Source organism: Catharus ustulatus, chromosome Z (genome assembly GCF_009819885.2).
Source record: "Catharus ustulatus isolate bCatUst1 chromosome Z, bCatUst1.pri.v2, whole genome shotgun sequence".
Lineage (NCBI taxonomy): Eukaryota > Metazoa > Chordata > Aves > Passeriformes > Turdidae > Catharus > Catharus ustulatus.
In genome coordinates, this window is record NC_046262.2 from 48,901,354 (window position 1) to 48,919,493 (window position 18,140).

At 45.8% G+C, this 18,140-nt stretch overlaps 2 protein-coding genes across 2 annotated transcripts in view; one reads left to right on the forward strand and one right to left on the reverse strand.

The window, feature by feature from the left end:
- The window catches only part of MAMDC2 (MAM domain containing 2), a 101,659-nt gene extending 96,008 nt beyond the window's left edge, over window positions 1-5,651 (reverse strand). Inside the window, exon 1 of the mRNA XM_033084853.2 lies at window positions 5,566-5,651. The gene's annotated coding sequence lies outside the window, so the exon portion shown is untranslated. The remainder of the gene's footprint in view (window positions 1-5,565) is intronic.
- A 65-nt stretch (window positions 5,652-5,716) lies between these two features.
- Window positions 5,717-18,140, forward strand: part of PTAR1 (protein prenyltransferase alpha subunit repeat containing 1) — a 37,376-nt gene continuing 24,952 nt past the window's right edge. Inside the window, exons 1-2 of the mRNA XM_033084858.1 lie at window positions 5,717-5,814; window positions 12,425-12,594. Coding sequence (XP_032940749.1) covers window positions 5,729-5,814; window positions 12,425-12,594 — 256 coding nt within the window. The 5' untranslated portion in view covers window positions 5,717-5,728. The remainder of the gene's footprint in view (window positions 5,815-12,424; window positions 12,595-18,140) is intronic.

Sequence of the window (18,140 nt, forward strand, 5' to 3'; positions counted from 1 at the left end):
CCAAGCACCTGCCAGTAAAAGCCGGCACTCTGCGATTGTTACAGTGTTACTGTGTTGCCCTGGTTCCCTGCAGGCAGCACGGGGGGCCGGGAGAGAGGCGGGAGAGCTCTCTTCTTCCCTCCTCTGCCGCAGCCCAGGGGAGGACGGGGGGGGGTCGCGCCACCATTGCCGTGGCCCAGGGAGCCGACGGGGGCCCTGCGCCGCCATTGCCGCGTCTCGGGGAGCCGACGGGAGCCCCGCGCAGCCATTGCCGCGGCCCGGGGAGAAGGCGGGGTGCTTTGTCGGCGCCCGCCGCCGGCGTCACGGGCGCAGGAAAGCTCCGTCCCTGCCCGCCGCCGGCGCCACGGGCACGGGAAAGTTCCGTCCCCACCCGCCGCCGCTGCCGTAGGAGCGGGGGAAGCTCCGTCCCTGCCTGCCACCGCGGGGCAGCGCCGACCCGGGGTGACCGAGCCCAGTGGCAGCGGCGGCTGGCCCCGAGCGGCAGCACCGGGCTGGGCCACCTGGCCCCGTCAGCGGCCCCTAGCGGGCCGAGCCTGCACAGCCTTAGCTCACCCAGTAAACCCCGCCCTCCCGCGGTTCTGTTACTAATTGCACGCGGGTCCTCGCTGCGAATGACAGAGCGGCTTATATTCGGGTGCGGCTTATTTATGGACAAAAACCGAAATATTTGCCAACACCCAGAGATGCGGCTTATACTCAGTGCGGCTTGTATTCGTGAATTTACTGTACTCAAAGTGTAAAGCGTATGGAGTGTTTCTCAGAAATGTTTTATCAAAAAAAAAAAAAAAAATCAGGATATTTTAGAGTGAAGTTTGCTTCCATTCCTTTTGTCTTTCATCCACTGGAGGACCATGCCTGCAATAGACCATGTCTGTCAATCACGCTGTTTCCACAAGCCCACTGGTGCTTATTGACCACATAACGAAAAAAGCCACACCCCACTTCCTACAGTGGTAAGTAACCTTCATCATAAAATATAATTTATTGCAGTGAAGGCATTATATTAGAATATAAAATTTTGATGCACTAACAACATACAATGAATTTTCCACCTGAACCTTGGAGCTTCCTTGGAGCAAAGCCAGAAGTACCTGAGGGTGTCTGAACATAGATGTAGCAGAGTTGCAGGATAAGTACCCACGGGAGCCAGCTCTCCCTGTACTGGTGAGGCCAGACCTCAGGTCCTGTGCCCAGGTGTGGGTCCTTAATTCAGGAATGGCATTGAGGGACTGGAGTGTGTCCAGAGAAGGGCAATGGAGTTGGAGAAAGGTGTGGAGCACAGTTTCTATGAGGAGGAGCTGAGGGAGCTGGGGGTTTAGGCTGGAGAAAAGGAGGCTCAAAGGAACACCTTATCACTCTCTGCAACTGCCTGGAAGAAGGGTGTAGCCAGATAAGGCTTGGTCTCTTCTCCCTGACAACAGGATGAGAAGAAATGACCTTAATGCGGCACCCAGAGAGGGTCAGGTTGGATATCAGGAAGAATTTCTTCACTGGAGTAATGCTGAGACATTGGGATGGGCTGCCCAGGGAGGTGATGGAGTCACCATGCCTGGGGAGTTCAAGAAATGACTCCACCAGGACATGGTACTTAGCGCTATGTTTACTTGACATGTTGGTGTTCAGTCAGAGGTTGGACTCAGTGATCTTGAACATCTTCTCTAACCAGAATGATGCCCTAATTCTGAGTCAGTGTTGTGGGGTTAACCAAATATTGTACTAAACAATGACTGAACAGCAGTCATACAGCCTAGTACTTACTGCATAACTGGCTTGCTTACAATACAGTGTCAGACCCTTTTAGATGATCCCTCATTGCAGATATCAAATGATGGGTAAGCCACTCTGCCACTCTTGAGAAGTGACTCCGAGAAGCATGCCTGCCTGAGAGATCTCAGTGGGCTCTGGCGACTGCAGACACTTGCTGTGAGAAAGTCACAGCCCTGTAGTCAAACACCCCTTTGGTATGTGGGCAGGTGTGAAAAGTATAGCAATGCCTCATTCCATCCAGCTCCAGACAAAGCATTGTGGGTCTGGCTCAGAGCACTAGTTCCCAGTAAGATGTGGCTTCACACAAGTTGGCAGGGTTTGTACACCAGGCCTGATTTCAGCCAGCCCTGTTTGTCAGCGTGGCCTGAATCAAAGCACTGTTAGCTCAGCCACCACAGATACCCCTGTCTCAAACAGCAACAACTTTTCTGTTTGCCAACCTGAAAAACAAACACATGCACACCTACTAAGTGCAAATCCATATACTCACCTGCCACATCCTCTGATGCTAAAGAACCATCACTGAAAAATCTGAAGACTCATGCTTTTCATTACATTAAAAAAATGTGCTGCGACCTCCTGCATTTGTACCATGGCTGCCAAATTTTCAAGTAATCTTTGGAATAAACAGAAAAGCAAGGACAGTGGTGATGCACTTTCCCTCATGATGGCCATGCAACGTGATCTGCTTAGAAAAATATCAGGCCATGGGAAATCACTAAGACTGATGTACCCATTTCCCCATGAGTTTGTTTCCACCCTCACAAAGGGGGGACAACTGGTACCAACTGTGAGGCATTTTCACAAAAAATACAATGCTGAAATCAATTGCATTAAACTCAGTTGGACTTGTCCATAAAGCTCTAACAAATTAAAATGGTTGGGGGACACAGAAAGAAGCCAAGACTACAATACATTTTGCAAAGGTGGCAATGAAAAAATGAACAATTACAGTTCACACCTGGTCAATTGGATCTAAATTGCAAGATTTTAATATTTTAGGCATTTATTAAGGCAAGTTTAATGCACTAGGAGTTTGTTATGTCACTTTAGATAGTTAGAAGGACATAGTACAGTAGTTTCACGAATACAAGCCGCACGGATTATAAGCCGCACCCCCGGTGCCTCGACAATGTTGCTGTCTTTGTCAATAGATAAGCCGCACCCCGAATATTAGCCGCACTTTCGTTCGTCGCGAGAATCCGTGCGCAGCTTTCACAAATTGGCCAATTAGTAAGAGGATCGCGGCATAGCGGGCTTTACTGGCTCGGGGCGGGGCCAGGCAGGCTCGGCCCGCTCATGGTTGCCGACGGGGCCGGGTGGCCCAGCTCAGCGCCACGGCTCGGCGGGGCTGGCCGGGTGGTGCTGCCGCCGCCGCCGGGCTCGCTGGCCACCCTCTCCCGTCAGCACCGCCCCGCTGCCGCGTTCGCTCGCCCGGCTGGCAGGGCTGCCGCCGCCGCCGCCGGGCTCGCCGTCCGCCCCGCTGCCGCTTTCGCTCGCCCCGCGCCGCGCCTCGCGAGCGCCGCGCCCGCCCCGCGCCGCGCCCGCCCCGCGGCGCTTTCGCGGCTCGCGGCGGCGCTTTCGCGGCTCGCGGTTCGCGGCTCGCGGTTCGCGGCTCGCGGTTCGCGGCTCGCGGTTCGCGGCTCGCGGCGGCGCTTTCGCGGCTCGCGGTTCGCGGCTCGCGGCGGCGCTTTCGCGAGCGGCGGCGCTTTCGCGAGCGCCGCTTTCGCTCGCCCCGCCGGCAGGGCTGCCGCCGCCGCCACCACGCTCGCCGGCCGCCCCCTCCCGTCTGCACCGCCGCCGCGTTTCCTCGCCCTGGCCGGCACTGCAGGCCCCCGCACCGCCGGGCTCCCCCACGCTGCTGGCCCCGATTATGCTGGGCTTCCCCCGCTGCCAGGCAGCCCCACCCGCCGGCCTTCCTGCTTCTGCCATGCTCCCCTGCACTGCTACCCCCAGTTCTCCCGGGCTCCCCCGCCCTGCTGGCTCAGGCTCTGCCGCCCGCCCCCGACACTGCTGGCCCCGCCTCTGCCAGGCCTTCCCACCTCTGCCAGGGCCGGCCGGGCTCCAGCTTGGCTTGGGGCTGCCGCGGGCTCTCACTTCCGTGTTGGCAGCTTTTAGAATTTTGTTAATAGATTAGCCGCCCCGGAATATTAGCCGCACTTCCGGGTTTCCACCAAAATTTTGGTCAAATTGGTGCGGCTTGTATTCGTGAAATTACTGTACTCTGTACCCATGAGAGAAGTCATCAAGCAAATTGTTTGCAATATTTCGAGACTGCTCTAGATGACATATGAATGGATTACTCAGGGAAATTTCTTCTCTGTGTGCAACAGAGAGATAATCTTTGACTATTTAATTGCAGGGTATTTTCTAAAGTTTATGCCCTATATCAAATTTAACAAAATAGTATTTTCTGAAAGAAATTATTATCATTTACCCAAAATTATGGCAAGTAAGCATTTTATGCTGACAATTCAATAACCACTCCCAAAAGCTACTATAAAGTATCATGTGCAATATTAATACCAATGCCCACCTTACAAGCTTTGACAACGTATATAATTGCTAAGATGTACAACTTAGATAACTTTTATTATGACATTTAAGTAAGAACAGCAATTTAATGTTCAGTCCTCTTCAAAAGGTATGCATGAAGTCATAGAGACAGTATGTTGTCAGTTGACTGCACAATTCTAAATAACTACTTTTATAAATTTTAAGGACATTAGTAGTTCAGTATCAATTATCAGTACTTTAAGAGCTTTGTATTGTTATGATTGATTTTCACTTGTACACAAAACAAAAAATAAATTAGACTTTTAATCCACAGAGTATTTTTGTCATGATTAATGACATCTTAAAGATGTTTCATTTTGGTCTAGCTCACCAAAACCTCTTCAGAGAATTACAACAGAAAAAAACCAACCCAACCAAACTCATAGCTAGAAGTATTTCAGTCACTGCATTCCCAGACTGAACTTCAGTTTGCTGCTTTTCACAAATGTGACTCAAACCTGCACACAAACAAATTGCACAGGACAAAGTCAGAAGACAGTGAGCCAGGAAAGGTATACTGTCCATTACATAACACTGACTTAGCCCTTTTCAGCAAGGCAAATAGATATAAATAGAAAATTCGAGGTCATGCTGAACACAACAATCTAACCTGTTTCGAAAAAACTGTTTGTCTTTTCCAGTTGAAAACATCTCCCAATACTCACAAAGTGTTGCAACACCTTTCCTCATATTTGTATTTTTGCTTATTTGATATCCAGAACGCATCCGTTTGCTTCAATAATTTTAGACACTACACATCATAAAAAGTGTGTGTATTAAAAATAAATACATTTGACAAAGTGGATGAAAACCTGGAACAGCACAGACATGTAGCACAGTTACCTGAAACCAGCATTATTTAGTCTAAATTTTTCAACTTAATATATAGGTTATTAAGAAGGCCCACAAAAGGTCTCACATGCCCTTCTTTTGTTTGCTTTAAATTTTATTTTTAAAGAGAATATATGGAAAGATCTACTAGGCCTCTTAGCGGGGGGGGGAGGGGCGGGGAAGGTAATGATGAAGCAGATGATGATGACATTGCAAGTTTTCAAATTAGAGACAAACCAATTAGGCACGGTTAATGCTTTACACATACATTAATTTCTAATGGCAAGCAAATATTTAAGTTACGGTCCAGAACTACAACCGTCTCCTCGCATTCAGCCGTGAAGATAAGCGCTCCCATGTCTCTTGGGAGTCAAGTGAAGCCATACAGACAATGCTTATCTTTCACAGTACCGTGCCCTGGCGCGGCTCCTGACAGCACAGACGCACGGACCGATCCCATCCCGCAGGGACACGGGGCCCGCTCGGCCCGGCCCTGCGGCCGCGCCCCGGCACCGCCCCGCACCCGCCGCGCCCGCGCTGCCCCGGAAGCGCTCCCGCCGCCGCCTGCGGGAACATGGCCGAGTCGCCGGAGGAGGTGGCGGTGCTGGTGCAGCGGGTCGTGAAGGACATCCGCAACGCCTTCCAGCGGAACCCACACATGTGAGTGCGGCCGGGGCCCGGCGGAGCGGAGGGAGCGCTGCCCGCCCTCCGCCCCCTGCGCGCTCCGCGGCCGCCGGCGGGCGGGGTGCGGGTCCTGCCGGGGCTGGGGCCGGGACCGGGGCCGGGCCCAAGGTCACGCCGTGAGCGCCCGCAGGGACCAGCCGGGTTTCCTCCGAGCGGGAGGGCCGGCTCGGGGCGGCTGCGGCGGCACCTGTGCCTCGTTGGGCAGGGCGCCGTGTCCCTGTCCTCGGTGCTCTCCTGCCGCCGCCGCTTCTCCCGGACCCGCTCCCGCGAAACGTACCGAGCCGTGGCAAACAGCGAGGGCTCCGCAGTCGGGGAGTGATGACTGTGTTTTCAAAGAGAAGTTGCCGAGTGACCTCTCTCTGAACTCGATGTCGGGCGGTGTTAAACTCACCGCACAGTCGGGATGGGATGAGCCTTCTCGGCGGGTGGGCCAGCCTGGAGCGCAGCTCTGGCGCTGGAGGGAGCAAAGCTTAGGTTTGAGGCCCCGTGAATTGCACCTTTGCACAAACAGAACCGTGTGGTGAATGGCATCTTCAGATCTGTATGTGTTGGTAGAAGCCGGTGCTTTTCATTGTCTTGTTTCGAGGAAGACAGAATGACTATGAAGATGCAAACCACAGTGAGTGATTGCTATCTTGTGATAATCAAATTTATCCAGCAGTCTGGGAGAAAGATGGTCTATTCTTTAGTGTTGTTGACCAGCCTTGAGACCCTGTTTCAAGTACCTCCCTTACTTCTGTTTCTCAAAATATATTTCCCCAACCTTTAAGACACAAACCAGGGAAGTATCTTTCAACCTATGTGCAAGCTCCATGTTGGTTATGGCACATAAGGTGGCACATAATGAATGACAACTTCCTAATTTAAGTGAGCTGTATTTGTGTCAACTGGAAACCCTGCAGTCTCTGAGGTGATGGCCTATTAATCTGTTCCAGAAAGCTAAACAATTGCATAGGAAAATTTTATGGCACCTAATTTACCCCTTTGCTTAACAAGAGAAGATTAGAGTAAATACACTCATGTTTCTCTAAATGTAGTAAGCAATTTGGGTGGGCGGCCAGGTTTTAAAATGCAGCATATGGATGCTGGTTAAAAAAAGGCTGCATTTTGCCTTGAAGCTTCATTTTTAGGATGTGAAGCATAATGCGCTCCAAGCAGGCAGTATTTATGAATGAATGTTCTGATTTTTTTCATAGTTTCCACTCCTCTGCCAGAATTCTTTCTTGGTAGCAAACTTGGAGATGGTGCTTTTGAAGAATTTGTTGCTATTGCAATTTTCTATCATAGATGCAATCTCAGAGATGAAATGAGACTGCAAGAGTTTTGTATGCTGAGACTGATGCACTGTGACATGCTTCAAGTGAAAAAGCACAAGCTGCTACTAGTTTATCCCTCAAAGTAGGAAGAGTGACTGTCTTGCCTGCTAGATTTCTGAAGTGGTTGAAACTACTTTAAATGGGACTCTGCAGGCCCGTGAAAGCTGTGGACCCTTGGCTGTACTGCTTCTGTGCCTCAGGAGCACTGTAGCCGTGCTGGCTGGGTCTTCTCATGTATCTGCATCTTGTCTTCTGCTAATAGCCAGCTGCAATTCCTGACAGGTGGTGTCCTGAATTCAACGTGTTACAGATCCAGGTTTGACTTATTTTGCATGGGAACTGCCTAGCTTCACTGAAAGCAAGGAATCCACTCTATGCGTGATGTTGCTATTCACTTGCCAAGGTTTTGTCCCCTACTTACCTATTTTCCAGCATTTATTGACTTTTGTCATTGGTGGCTTGTACACCTGCCACTTAGAATCTGTCAGAATGGGTGTTTTGTTTTGGTAGGTTCATACTTTCATAAGTTTTAAAGTGGGATCAGCACTAAAGAGCATGTAAAAAATAAAGTTTTAGACTAAATGTAACCTAGGATTTATATTTCTCTTTTTTTCACTTTAAATGAAATTTGCAGCAAGACTGTGTCTTTTTGTTTGATGATCTTTTTGTAAGATGATCTTCTGAGTAAATATACAATCCAAAATTCTTTTTGCCTTTTCTCTCTAATAGCTCCATTTATTTTCAGTTGTATAACTGTGTCAGCATGCTGGTTTTCAATTTTGTAAGGCTTCTTTTAAATTTACAGGGAAATATTTTTACCCAGTCTTCCGAGCATCAGTCTTGATAAAGTCATATACATGAGCTATCCCACTGGATCTGAATAGATCACCAGCAGTGAGCAGATCAGTGTATGCTTTCTCTTTGAACTTTGCTGTTCCTTTGCATGTAAAGTGAAACTGAAGCAGATGAGTCTGTCCAAAAAATGCATGAATTTGTTGACATACAGTAATTTCACGAATACAAGCCGCACCAATTTGACCAAAATTTTGGTGGAAACCCGGAAGTGCGGCCAATATTCCGGGGCGGCTAATACATTAACAAAATTCTAAAAGCTGCCAACACGGAAGTGAGAGCCCGCGGCAGCCCCAAGCCAAGCTGGAGCCCGGCCGGCCCCAGCAGAGGTGGGAAAGCCTGGCAGAGGCGGGGCCAGCAGTGTGGGGGGCGGGCGGCAGAGCCTGAGCCAGCAGGGCGGGGCAGGGGGGCGGCAGAGCCCGGGCCAGCAGGGCCGGGGAGCCCGGGAGAACTGGGGCTAGCAGTGCAGGGGAGCATGGCAGAAACATGAAGGCCGGCGGGTGGGGCTGCCTGGCAGCGGGGGAAGCCCAGCAGAATCGGGGCCAGCAGCGTGGGGGAGCCTGGCGGTGCGGGGGCCTGCAGTGCCAGCCAGGGCGAGGAAACGCGGCGGCGGTGCAGACGGGAGGGGGCGGCCGGCGAGCCCGGCGGCGGCGGCGGCAGCCCTGCCGGCAGGGCTAGCAAACGCGGCGCGGGGTGGCCGGCGAGCCCGGCGGCGGCAGCCCGCCGGCCGGGCGAGCGAACGCGGCGCGGGGCAGCCGGCGAGCCCGGCGGCGGCAGCGGCAGCCCGCCGGCCGGGCGAGCAAACGTGGCGCGGGGCGGCCGGCGAGCCCGGCGGCGGCGGCGGCAGCCCGCCGGCCGGGCGAACAAACGTGGCGCGGGGCGGCCGGCGAGCCCGGCGGCGGCGGCGGCAGCCCGCCGGCCGGGTGAGCAAACGCGGCAGCGGGGCGGTGCTGACTGGAGAGGGGGGCCAGCGAGCCCAGCGGCGGCGGCAGCACCACCTGGCCAGCCCCGCCGAGCCGTGGCGCTGAGCTGGGCCACCCGGCCCCGTCGGCAACCATGAGCGGGCCGAGCCTTCCTGGCCCCGCCCCGAGCCAGTAAAGTCCGCTATGCCGCGATCCTGTTACTAATTGGCCAATTTGTGAAAGCTGCGCACGGATTCTCGCTACGAACGAAAGTGCGGCTAATATTCGGGGTGCGGCTTATCTATTGACAAAGACAGCAACATTGTCGAGGCACCGGAAGTGCGGCTTATAATCCGTGCGGCTTGTATTCGGGAAACTACTGTAACTGGCAAGATGAACTCTTGAACTAGATGATAGCCCAACATTTGTGTACAAAATCTGAGGATACTACTTATGTTCTGCCAAGAGAGGCTGGGTTATTTTAAAGATGGTTTTCTAGAAGAGAAATCAGAGAAGTCTCTCTACATGGAGTATCTAAAGCTGAAGACCCGTAATGGAAGTGTCACACTAAATGCTTTCTCCCCTAGCTGTAGTATGGTTTTGTAACAGAGGGAACTTTTTTGTATTATCATGACTTTAAAAGTTTAAAGCAGGTTGGCTTGGGTTTGTTGAACAACTAAATCAACAGACTGGGACTCTTGAAATAGGCCCTGCAATGACTTGTCAGTACTGATCTGTCCTGACTAAGGTTAGCAGTATGGACCTGGTCTGGATTTTGCAGTTCCAGGATCTCCCAGATGTCATTTTGCACGTCTTCTCTGGTCTCAGCTCAGGTTGAAGAAGCTGTAATGGTGGAATATTTCATGACAGTTCACCTGAAACCTTCCTCTACTTTCTGACTGTTTATACAGTGTGTTTCCAGAATATGAACTAATGTGGTATCCTGTAAATATAGAAATAATCTGAAATTTTTGGAACATGACTGTGGTGCCTGCTTTGAGGAGAATAAATATAAAAAGCACTAAATAACTTCTAAACTTCAGGACACAATATCAGAAAATTGGGAAGTCTTGGGAGAGAAATTAAACCTTACTTTAAGGCTAGTGATACAAATACCAATGAAAAGCAGACCTCAGTTGGTGTCTTTTTCAGTATTGTGAGCATCTTGAACCTGTCAGTTGACCTAAATGCAGGCATTGTCCATTCAGTGAGTTTGGGCAGTGTTGTCATACGAACAGGCACCATGTCCATTGTATGTCCAGGGATGTTTTGCATGGTCAGTCACTCAATTTCACAAGCACAAATTCAGCAGTGTCTGCATGTGAGTCCTGCTGCAGGGACTTGCTTTGGGTGAATGATGGAGCAGACACTTTAGGCATTCTTGAGTAGTGTCTCCTGGTAGGCTTGCTCTGTTGCTTGGTACTTCTGCAGATCTGAGGGACCTTCAGAAGGACAAATAGATGGTACCCTCAATAAATTGTTTTGTGAGATAGGTTCCTCACCTCAGATAAATCTACATCCCTGATACTTGGCATTGTGAATTCTGTTGATTCTCAGGAACTGAATGCAACATGATTCTGAACCACATGAATCATCAAAATTGATACCAAAGTGTTCGAGGAAAGGTTGTTACCAGATGACAAATCCTGGTTTACATCTTCGCAAAAACTGAGACACCAGAAAAGCATTTTTTGTATTAACTGTGTCACAGTACATTTCAGTATGCTATGGTTCTAGTCCTCTGGTGATTTTGGCTACCAGAGTGCCTTCTGAAGTGTTTCAGGCTGACTTGTCAGCTTTGTGTAAACTGTGCTTGTCTGTCATTTTGGCTTGTTCAAAGCAGTATTGTGAAACTTAGCTCACCCAAGTCAGACTACTTGCATTTGGTAGTAAGTAAAGGTGTGGATGTTTGTTTTGTGGGTGTTTTTTTTTTCTCCTTGTTGTTTACTTTTGGTATACTGTTTGTAAGTTACAACTGGTGTGTTCTTACAGTAATTCACAGAGTTGATTAGCCAGGCAGTGTCTGCATCTTTGTTGCTTTTAGAGACTTTGATGTCCGTGTGTGCAAGGCCAGGCAAAAGTTTGACCAAGGACTGGGTTTAGCATTCATAAAAGAAAGACCCAGCAATATGTACGAACTTCAGGCTATTAAGATACTGTGTTGAAAGAAGCTGACTGGAATGTCATTTTAGGTTTAATCTTGCTTCTTCAAGCTTGTGCTACATGGAGCAGCACAGATAAGGGTCTTGGTTTGATACCCATTTCTTGTTTTTAGTGAGATAGAGAATGCTTTTTTCTTCTCTCTGTTCTCAGCTGACCAGGGAAGCTAAAGGGACCTGAGTGTGTGTTTGGAGACAGAGCCACATAATTAGCAAGCTTTTTTACCTTGAGTTCACCTTACCTGTGTTTTCTGTGGCTTGTGATACATGTTTTGATGTATGGAAGATCAGATGTATTTTCTGACTAAGCCAATATGTTCTTGAACAAGCACACTGTGCCACTTTTGATTACCTCAGTAATAGTCTAGTGAGGATACAGAACTAAATCAGCACACTCGGAGTACCCAGTAATAAATTTTATATGAGATAATTGAGTTCAGGTTGAGGAGCTAACACTCGAGTGTATCTGTAAATCTTGTATTAAGAAGACCTAAGATGGAGAACTTGTTTTCTGAGATCACAATAAATCTTTTTTGTCCTGTATGAGATCTGAGGATTTCCCTCTTCAGCAACAATTTTTTTTCATTGAATGGGAGCTGGTGGAGAAATGATACATAATGGAAAGTGTAAAATAACATTGCTTTCTGTCCAAACAAGTGTGAATCCTTGATCAACTGTGTTTATTTTTAAGAAGCTGCTCTTCAGCATGCTAGAAAAACCTGACGAAAAAGTAAAGTATGATATGACCCATTGAAACTAAACAGCTGAGTCTCTTCTGCTGTGTTTGCTGGCACAAATGCTCCTGTTTGTCACTGTTGTTTTAAGGGCTCAAGTTTTTCATACAGAGTTATCATCTAATTAGACTTGCCTCCATGTCTCAAATCTTCCTCCTGTTGATCATGCTGCCTTGCATAGGACAATGAAAAATGGGACATGTGGAAGTGTATTCTTCTGTGTGATCTTTAGTTTCAGAGCACCTGGTCACACTGCTGCAGGGCACGCCTGGGTAGCTTTTGGTCAGTCAGGTACCTATCCTAGTTAGCGCATTCTGTTTCTCTTTACAGAGCAGTTGTTACAACTCTATTGCATAATTATTGCAAGACATGGGATGCTTGTGTTGATACAGCTGAATTAAACTGCTTGGATAATAGTCTAAATACAGAAAAAATGAGACCTTCATAATTTATAGTCTTTGTGAAAATCAAACAAAACTTTTCAGATTACAGATTTCAGCAAAGAGGAGGAAAAAATCGGTGGAATGTTTGGTTGGGAAGCATTGTCAGCATGCTCTATTGAGAAAAAAAAAATTGTCACCTACTGGAAAGAAGCTTAATTATATTTCTTTCTGTTTTTTAAGAGATGAAATTGGATTAATACCCTGTCCTGAAGCCAGATATAACCGGAGCCCTATTGTGCTGATAGAAAACAAGCTTGGTGTGGAGAGCTGGTGTGTGAAGTTTCTTTTGCCATATGTCCACAATAAACTTCTCCTCTACAGACAGAGAAAACAGTGGCTGAACAAGGATGGTAAGTTCTGAGCTGGAGAAGAGTATATTATGTGATTTTTAGTGCACATTTTTTATTTATTATAAAATCATTTAGTTTGGAAAAGAGCTTTAAGATCGGAGTCCAGCCATAAACCTGACACTGCCAAGTCCAGCCATAAATCTGACACTGCCGGGTCCAGCACTAAACCACATTCTTAAGCTGTGTTTACATGTCTTCCAAAATACCTCTGGGGATGGTGACTCCACCACTTCCTGGGCAGCCTTTTTGTCAATTTGTTGTCTATTTTGACAACACCTTCAGTGAGGAAATTTTTCCTCATATCCAACCTAAACCTCTCCTGGTGCAGCCTGGGACCATTTTCTCTCATCCTATTGTTTGTTACCTGTGAAAAGAGACTGACACTGCCCTGGCTACAATCTCCTTTTATGTAGTTTTGGAGAACAGTAAGGTTCCCCCAAGCCCCCTTTTATTCCAGGCAAAACACCTCCAGCTCTTCTCAGCTCCTCTTTGTAAGACTTGTGCTCCATTTGCCCTTCTCTGGGCTCACTCTAGCACCTTGATGCCTGGGTGAGTACATGGAGATGGTCACTGATGTGATCCTGCTGGGCATTCTGCTGTGATCCAAGCCAGGATGCCCTTGGCCTTCTTGACCACCTGGGGACACTGCTGGCTCATGTTCCACTGGTTCTGGCCAGCACCCCTGGGTCCTTCTCCACCAAGCATCTTCCCCAAGCCTGTGGTGTGGCATGTGACCCAGGGGCAGGAACCATCAGAGGCTCTTACAAGTGGCCTTGGCATATTGACCCAGCTTGTCCAGATCTCCTTGCAGAGCCTTCTTACCCTCCAGCAGATAACTCCCACACAGTGGTGTAATCTCCAAATTTACTGAGGGTGCACTCAGTGTCCCTGTCTGGATCATTTACCATCCTAATGCCAGTTTAACCTGTTCTGGAAGAAATGGGGTTACTGAGGAGAGCAGGCTTTGGATTGTGCATCTTAACTTAAAGAAGTTTGGGGTTATTTGAAAATAAAATTTCATTCTCTTTTGCCCAAACTGGAAAGATTAGAGACAAACAACTTAATTCAGTGAGGTATTTGAGGAAGTGATGTTCATTGAAACAGAAAGTTCTCCTGTTTTCCTGAGTCAAAAGGAAAGTGTGGTGATGTATATATCTGTTGTAAGAAATGAGTGCAGTGTCTTCCAGATGTAGAACTACCAGAAGTCATTAGACCCTACAGCTTGGTAAAGTTTTATTTCCTTTCTCATCTCTTTGTTCTGGTTTGGTTTTTAGTTTAACTTGCATGAAAAATTCTTTTTTATATGTTCTTAAAAAAATTAAAGAATTATGAACAGTTGTGACATAGGAGACATAGGAGGTATTTGACTGCTTATAAGATGTTCTGTTCAGAGTAAGAATGAAAAAGAATAACTAATTTATGAAACAAGTTTTTTGTTTATTGTTGCAGGATCTTCTAAATAGTAGTTGGAATAAAGAATGTTCTTATGCTGTGTTTCTCAGTGTCTTATTTCTGTTAATTGTTTTTCTTTTTCTTTTTGAGACTTCTTTCTAGTATCTTTTACCTGCTATTTTTCACATCCCTCAGAAAGAGGGATGTTTGTTCTGTTGAATAGCACCCTGTGAGCACTCATGGAGTTCAAATCTTTAGCATCTCACATGCAATTGGATTTCAGTTTTGGACTGTTACCATGTTTTATTTTTTTCTGATTATGTGTAATTGACCTGTCTGTTAGGCACTGACTGTGTCCGTTTTACTTCAAAATGTGTGGGAATGTCTTCCCCTCCTGGAGCATACCAAACAGCCATGATTCATTTGATGGTGTTGATTACAACTGTCGCAAAGCCAATCTCCCTGGCTGCTTTATGCAATAGCGAGTTAAAGAATTAAGTTTTAAATAACTGGATAGTAACATACATCTGGTGCAGACTCTAGCACCTAGTCATAACTACCGTTGTACTACTTGCTGTTACTATTAGATAAGTTTTGAGAGGAGGTCTATGTAGATCAGGAGATGAAGTCTTTTCTTCTTTCATATCTACTTTTCTCTTGTTTAGTATTTTATTGCTGTAGTCTGTTTCACTTTGAGTGGATGAAGCCAGCTGTGCACTGATGCTCATTAAAGTGTATTGTATGGCACAGTCAGGTGGTGGTGGTCAGGTCTGTAGATGTGCACTTGAGCTTCTTTTGCCTTCAGAGATGATGTGGAGAAAGAATTGAGGTCATTAGTGGATCTTGGAGTGGGAATATTCTTAAGGCACAAAGTCTTGCCTGCTTTTGTCTGCCTGATAGTAGGGGTCTTGATTTATTAAACATGCTTTGATTCCTTATTATAAATATATGGATGTGTAACACAAGCATTTCGTGAAGTAGCATGAAATGGCAGGCAAGGCAGATCATGACAGGGAAGAACCCATTCTGCTGTCAACATAGAGTCTTCCAGTGCTAGCTGTACACCTTGGGTGTTGTTAGAGTAACAGTGCACTGGCTGATCCTTAGAATTAATTACTCTTGAAGTGTTTTCATGTGTTCCTGGGTATGACTGACCCAGGTATGTGTTTTATTTTTGTGTAACAGATTTTCTCTGTGTGTTTGTGTCATTGTGTTTCCCACACTCCTGCAAGAGGGTTGATGTCATGTCATTATGTGATTATTTATGAAAAATATTTTGTGGACTTCATAAATTTTATACTACCCTCTATTTTTTTATTTTTTACATAATTTATTTTCTTGAATGTTTTTTCTCATTACAGGTGTATTTAAAATGCTCCCTTCCTAGGGTATGTGTATTGCTAACATAAATAACTTCCACTTCTTCTTGATCTCTGTGGTTTGTATTTGGACCTATTAAGACCAGGATAACTTTTTGATAACTGGCACCAACCTGCTACTACTGATTTATTCAGTTCTGATAGAAAATGGTGACAGTGACATCATTCCAAATTTGAAATTTGTAATACAGACAATTACAAAATTTAATAAGCAAAACTTTAATAAAGGGAATATAGTTAATGTTGACTGACACATAGATAAATGCAAACTTTAGCATTTAAAGAGTTGAGCCCACTAGCACAGGCAATCTTAGCAACACCAGTGGTTCTCTTTGCAGTGCTTTTGGAGGTCTGATGTAGGAGTTTGTGATGTGTATTATTATTACTCTGCAGATCTTCAGCAGGGAGACTTCATTTTGTTCTCAAGTGTTACTGTAAAGTCTAACCACTAAAATTTCCACAAAGAGAGGAACTTCTTGTTTGAAGCCAAACTACAGACATTGAAGTCTGTGTCACACTTTCGGGTGTCTGAAGACTGCTGATAGCCATTACCTGTGTGCTAGCACCCTGCTCCAGTCACAGCAGTGCATGTTCTTTGTTGTGATGCCTGTTACACCTGCCAGTGAATACTGCAGTAGCATGGATTTTAGGCTAGTGCCTGCAACTTGTTTGGCTTACTTTTGAAAATGAAACTCCATTCTGTTTTGTCCCTTCATTTACAAAAGTCAGTTTCAGGTGTGTGAGAAGAGCATTTTCATGTCTGCTGAAGTTTTCTGTAACCACTGTAGAAAACAGTTGGGTCCTTCAATTAAAACCCTGTTTGTAAGAGATTTTAGTATGTTTTACCATAATTGAGTTTCACATTTGATAAAAGGTTTGAGCTATGGTGGAGAGAATGAAGGCAGAAGTCTTTCCCAGTTTGGCTTTTCTCTAAGGTGTTAAAAATATGTATACTCTGTCAATAGATGTTATGGTTTTCTCTTAAGTATTCTCAAGGATTTGATTGCTTTTGTAGATGGAAGTGCATGCTTGAAATTTGGCAGAGTAGTTGTTTTCTTTTGCAGCTGTAAAGATAGATTTGTCTATTACTGCGTCAAAACTCAGTTGTATATTCTATTGAAGCTTCTTATAATCAGTGATTGCAGATGTGGTCTCTACTCACCTGTTTTGTTTGATTCACTGTAAGCCACTTTAAAATAGAACAGAGGAGAAACACAAGATGCTAATTTAAGTGTCTGATTTCAGATGTGTTATCTAATATTTTTTTCTGATAGGATCCTGGAAGAAGGAAGTGCTTTATAGTCATTAATTTGTAGGTTAGTGACACAGATGTTTAATTTAGTTACAGTTTCTTCTGGATACTTGGAATCCAGAATCATGACTGCTCTTCCTGCTTACTATTTGAGTTTAGGAATCTAAATTTCACAGTTTGTTTTTATCCTTTCTCCAGTATTTTTAATGCACGCATTTGAGTGCATACTATTTATGTTATGTCAAGATGACTTTCTGAAATTGCTACAAACTACTCCCAGAATATGTAAAAAACTGCATGCAGCCATATTTAAGGGTGAGCTAAAACTGTGTTGTTTTATTTGTCCTTTTGCAGTTGGGGAGACTTTAATATGCAAAAGGATGTTCAGTGTGTGCACCTACAATGCAATAGTTTGCCTGAAACATATCTGGTAGAAAATAATTTAAAATTATAAGTAAAATATGTTTGGTTTTGTTACTGACACAGGGGAATAGTTGGCAGCTAATGTCATTATAAGACTTCCTATTAAAAAGTGGCTCAGAGGTTATTAAATTGTGCCATTTTTCTACTGAAAAGTGGCTTAGAGGGTTACTAAGTTATGTCATCTAACATCTCTGGCTCAGAATCCACACTTCGTGAATCTTCATCTGTTGCATCAAAGAACAGTGACATGAAAGAACTTTGAGATTACTTGGAGATCTCTATTACTTGGAGATTTTCCTTTCATCTGCATCTTTCCTTTGATAATATTTGAGATGCAGTGAACCTCTCTGATGGGAAAATGGACAAAATGCCAACAAATTCTGTTTAAGTTGGGTATGATCAGATGCTGTTACAGACCTTTGATATTACTGAAATGGTCATACTAACTGGAAATCATGACTAAAGCTGTGTTGTTTGAAGTAGACTTTGAAAATCTTTTATGAGAAGTATTCAAAAGACTGAAATAGACTATAATAAACTTTTTCTTGATGTGCATATAACATGTACAGTGGTAGTACTTAATAATTACTAAAACCATTATTGTAGGTAAAGTGGAAAATGTACATGAAACAATCAGAGCTCACAATTTTAACTATACCTCCTTATAAAAATAATGTTTTGGTAAATGTTACAGAGGTAATTTCACGATTATAAGCCGCACTGAGTATAAGCCACACCTCCGGGTGCCAGCAACTTTTCATTCTTTGTCCGTACATAAAGCTGCACCTGATTATAAGCTGCACGTTACAATACAGAGTGTGATAAAAGGTATCTATTCTATTACCATCTGTTGAGGGTGGGGGGCATCGATCCTTATCTCAACAGCAGATATTCTGCTAATGGGCTATCCATTGAAACCAGGCGGGGCATTGTTCTTTATCTTTTCACAACCCATCCTTCCTCCAGCCAGTCATTTTCTGCTAAGGGCCCATTGAGTCCCACTGTGTGACTGATAAAATTACTTCATCCCATTGGAAGTTGCTCCAGCCAAATGTTGGGGAAGAGCCCAACATTTCTTACCAAGATAAAAACAGAGGTTT